The sequence below is a fragment of the Cornus florida genome, unplaced genomic scaffold (genome assembly GCF_030987335.1).
Source record: "Cornus florida cultivar Cherokee Brave unplaced genomic scaffold, ASM3098733v1 CherokeeBrave_3.0.0_Hap2_Chr11, whole genome shotgun sequence".
Lineage (NCBI taxonomy): Eukaryota > Viridiplantae > Streptophyta > Magnoliopsida > Cornales > Cornaceae > Cornus > Cornus florida.
This window is the reverse complement of record NW_026775581.1, coordinates 109,484,466-109,488,700: the sequence shown is the minus strand read 5'-3', so window position 1 is coordinate 109,488,700 and position 4,235 is coordinate 109,484,466. Positions and strand designations below refer to the sequence as shown.

The following is a 4,235-nucleotide window of genomic DNA, read 5'->3' as shown; positions in this document are numbered from 1 at the left end:
CCCAATGGGCAGCAGCTTTAATTGCCTTGTAGTTGAGCCCCTGATATCATCCTTAGCCATCTTGTGTTGGAATCAAGTTCAGAAAGGCGCCATGGTTGATTAGTGAAGCGTGCTTCAAACTTTTTACCTAAAAAATAAAAAATAAGAAACGTACAGAGATTAGGGGGGACGTACCCCCTATGTGCAAAAGACTAATATCCATTTTTGTAATGAAATCTTTTTAATTGCATATTTCTTGCTTTTTTGTGGCATAATTAGTTCAGAAAAATCAATTTTAACATCTTTCCACATTCACAAGGACAATTTATTTATTTTTGCATTTGTACTCTATCTGGGATAGGTTGTACTGAAAAATAAAATGAATGTCCATATAGGTAGGTGGCATGAGATAATGAAGGCCGGAAAAATGCATTTGACAAATAGGCCAATTCACCACCCAATTAAGGAATTTTATTACTTTCTAGAAAACCATAAGAGTTGCTAATTAGATAGATCTATGTATATGTATATATATATATATATATATATATATATATATATAGATGAGCTCAGCACATTCATTGTAAGCAACCAGAACTTTGAACTCGAACAAATCTCCTCACTGATGAGTACAACAAATTAATGACTAGAAAGAGTCAAACCCAACTTCTTCTCCTTACAAATATGTATATCCTCTCTCTCTATATATATATTTCCATTAATTTTGATATAGATGAGCTATAAAGAAGAATCAATATTGGCAGCATGATTTCAGAAATATAAAGACACATATATTCAATTAATTTCTGGATTTTTAAAAGACCTAAGCAAGAAAAAACCTTAATTCCCATATCCAGATATATATATATATATATATATATATATATATATATATATATATATATACCTACTAAAAGGTGTACAAGAGTACAAAGTTTGAACTATATATAAGAAGATGAGAGGAGATTTATTCCTATCCGGTACACATATAGATAAAACTTAAATATAATTTACAATTTTTTTTTTTCTCTTCTAATACAGGAATGATCATATAGATAAACCCATAAAAGAAGTATAAAGAGAGGTAACACTAACACCCCCAAAAGTTTGAGACTTGAGCCCTTCTAAGTTCAAAACAACTCAACAGATTCCCCTAAGGACATGTCCATTAGGTCATCTTGACCTTGTAGAGGAGCACCATCATCAAGCAGCCATTTTTCTAGCAATGTTAGAGGGACTTGAGTGTCCAATTTCGGCTTTGTCTCATCTTGGAAGAGGCTAGTCTCCGGTGTGAATTTGGGGTCCACCGACACAGACTGAGTGATGTCGGAGTTGGAAGAGTTGAAGCTGAACAGGGATTCGAAACACTCGGGTGTCAATGAGTTTAGTGGCCCTTCACTAGGACTATAAGCAGTCCTAATTACTTGGTCACTAGAGGAGTTCTGAGTGGTTTCTGAGCTTGTTTGAGACGATTTTGGTGAAGTTTTGGTCCAGTTTTTGAGCAATCGAGCGATGTTTTCTGTGCTGGACGCATATGTGGAGGATTGGATGGGTTTGGAATAAGGGTCATAGACATTGGATGGTTTGGATTGATCAGCAGGTGATTTGTCAAGGGACAAAGCCTCACAAAGAGCTTGCTTGGCCATGTGTATGTCTGTTTGAAGCCTTCTCTCCCACTGGCCCTTTGAGATTGACTGTGAAACTGGGAACCCATCTTCATTATTGTGATCATGATCATGATCATGTCCTTGAAGCTTTTTCAGCTTCTTCTTCAAATGGGTGTTCCAAAAGTTCTTTATATCATTGTCTGTCCTCTGAGGAAGGTAAGAAGCTATTGCAGCCCATCTGCATCCAAAAATTAATTTATAAAAAATCATGCTCCTACAAAACGTAAAATCTCTCTTCCATGACATAAGCAATACAGTAGTAAATACAAAACAAAACAAAAACACACACACACACACACACACAAAACACTTGCAGCATATATTATATAAAGTGAAACAAAAAGAGAATTGTCACTAGTCTATTGGGATTTGGAAATCTATAATTGGATCCAACCCAAATCAGGAAAGCACACACACACACACACACATATATATGACTTAGTACTTTTTGAACTGATGAACTTGAAGAGATCTAGAGAGAGAGAGAGGTGGTTTTATATACCTGTTTCCAAGAAGAGCTTGGAGGTGGACGATCATCTTCTCCTCATGATCAGTGAAGTTACCACGTTTGATACCGGGACGGAGATAGTTAGTCCATCTAAGTCTGCAACTCTTACTGCATCTAAGCAAACCTGAGATCAACCCAAAATCTGTAAGTACAAACAAATCATATCATGCAAAGAAATAAAATTAATTAACCGTATAGTCTCTCATTCAAGAACGTACAAGGTACTGCACATGAGTTGCAGTGATATTAAATACACCAATTTAATGTTGAAACCAACTCAAACCAACCCCCAAAACAAAAACATAGAAACACATAAACCCAAATATAAGTGTGTGTGTGTGTGTGTGTGTGTGTGTGTAAAGAAGAATAGAAGAGAAATTAAGATGAACCTGTATTAGTAGGCACAGCTCTCCAATTCCCAGGTCCATGTTCTTGAATGTATGAGACTAAGATGATGTCCTCTTCAGGTGTCCATGGCCCTTTTTTCACACCAATTTTATCACAGCAAGGAGGTCTGCCCATATTACCTTTAATCTCTCTCTCTCTCTCTCTAAAACCTTGTGATTTTGTGGTTAGACAAGCGTCCAAGGCAAGGGTAGCTATGGGCAGTTTAGATATATATATAGAGGGGAGAGAGAGAGAGAGGTGTCTCGTGTCTGTATAGGAAGCAATGCTAGGTGGAGGTGGTGGAGGTGGTTATCTCAACGTTGACCAAAGTAGTAAAAGGGCTATCTCCAAAGAGTCAAAAGGAAACAGCAATAAGCATTTATTCATTTGTTATGTTTTGTACAAAAAAGTCAGCTCACCTCTTTGCCTTGAGACCCTATCCCGCCTCACTACACAAACCCGCGTGGCATTCATTGTCTGTATTCTGGTTGCACTTTGGAACCCTAACTTAAATTTTGGTAAAATTACAAAGAAATTCAACTTTTACATAAATAACACTATTAAATCCTATAATTAATGAATAATGACCAACTTACTCAATAAAAAAGAAAAATTTTATGAGAGAAAATAAATTTTTTTTTTTTAAAATGATGTCATCTCTATCTCATATGAATGTTACCGTTTTAAATTGTCGGTTAATTTGGTCGGTTTGTATATCCTTATTGTATATATTCGTCAGAGTGTTTTTCGACAAATATGAGAAGTAACTATTAAAAACTTTAAGATGAAATGCTATTAAAAACTTTAAGATGAAATGCTAATGTTTTAAAGCCATAGTTAAAAATTGAAATTTTTTATCTTTCGAATTTAAAGTGTTCAACATTTAGTTAAAAGGGAAGTTAGGGTAATTTCTATCTATTTTTTAAACAAACTTAACCAAATAAGCACTTAATCTGTTATGAACTATGTATTGAATTGAATTATCCAACTACCGTCTTACTAGCTCAATCAAAGATCATCAACTTGGAGTGCAAAATCCACTTGCATGTGCAATCGTTATTCGGTTTATATATCTATTTGTATAATATAATATTCTATGTTTATCATTTAAAGAAAAATTGAGCGTTCATTATAATCGAGGACTAGAAACTCCATTTGGTATTGTGTGATCAATTACCAATCAATTGGTGGGAACTAAGATTCATCAATTGGTTTACTTTTCATGTGTACATTCAGTGTATGCCCGATTTAAGAAGCTACTAATCTCAAGTGGCGTTCATCTCTCAAAATCATGCCTCAATTGTATTTATAATCTAATTAATATTTATTTAGATCCAATAAAAAGATAAATTTATCATTGCAAATAATTGACATATTCATTCAAGTTCCTATAACTTCAAATGACAGTTTTGAATTAATATATATATATATATATATATTTCATTTCTTCTCCATATAAGTTAGATTCAATGTACTGATCAATAAAGAGTAAATGTACATTATGGGTAGGGGTGGCAAAAATCCCCAATCCGGTGGGGAACCGCCCCGCCCCCGCCCCATTTAAAGCGGGTTTGGAGAACCATTTACTTAAATGGGGTGGGGATGGGGGTTAAAAAAAAAAATACCGGCCGGTTGCGGGGCTGGGGACTAAGATCCCTGCCCCATACCCGCCCTATAACCGCCCCGTTTAATAT

General features: G+C 35.1%; 1 protein-coding gene across 2 annotated transcripts; it reads right to left on the bottom strand.

The window, feature by feature from the left end:
- Positions 1 to 790: 790 nt before the first annotated feature.
- Positions 791 to 2,866, bottom strand: LOC132284331 (myb-related protein 306-like). Of its 2 annotated transcripts, none has more exons than XM_059786423.1 (3): positions 2,544 to 2,866; positions 2,149 to 2,296; positions 791 to 1,824 (listed from the first exon to the last, which is right to left on the bottom strand). In XM_059786423.1, exons 1-3 carry the CDS (start codon positions 2,674 to 2,676, stop codon positions 1,110 to 1,112), a joined length of 996 nt encoding a protein of 331 aa, XP_059642406.1. In that variant the 5' UTR covers positions 2,677 to 2,866; the 3' UTR covers positions 791 to 1,109. The 2 variants fall into 2 exon arrangements, with proteins under 2 accessions (XP_059642406.1, XP_059642407.1); XM_059786424.1 differs by having other exon boundaries at positions 2,149 to 2,278; positions 2,544 to 2,857.
- Positions 2,867 to 4,235: the final 1,369 nt, after the last annotated feature.

What these genes read in the sequence shown, in the direction of transcription:
- LOC132284331 (XM_059786423.1), bottom strand. Translation starts at nt 2,676, where the DNA reads ATGGGCAGACCTCCTTGCTGTGATAAAATTGGTGTGAAAAAAGGGCCA. An exon ending in AGCTGTGCCTACTAATACAG is followed by an intron (nt 2,297 to 2,543) that starts GTTCATCTTAAT and finishes TTGTACTTACAG; the next exon opens with ATTTTGGGTTGATCTCAGGT. An exon ending in CAAGCTCTTCTTGGAAACAG is followed by an intron (nt 1,825 to 2,148) that starts GTATATAAAACC and finishes TTTTGGATGCAG; the next exon opens with ATGGGCTGCAATAGCTTCTT.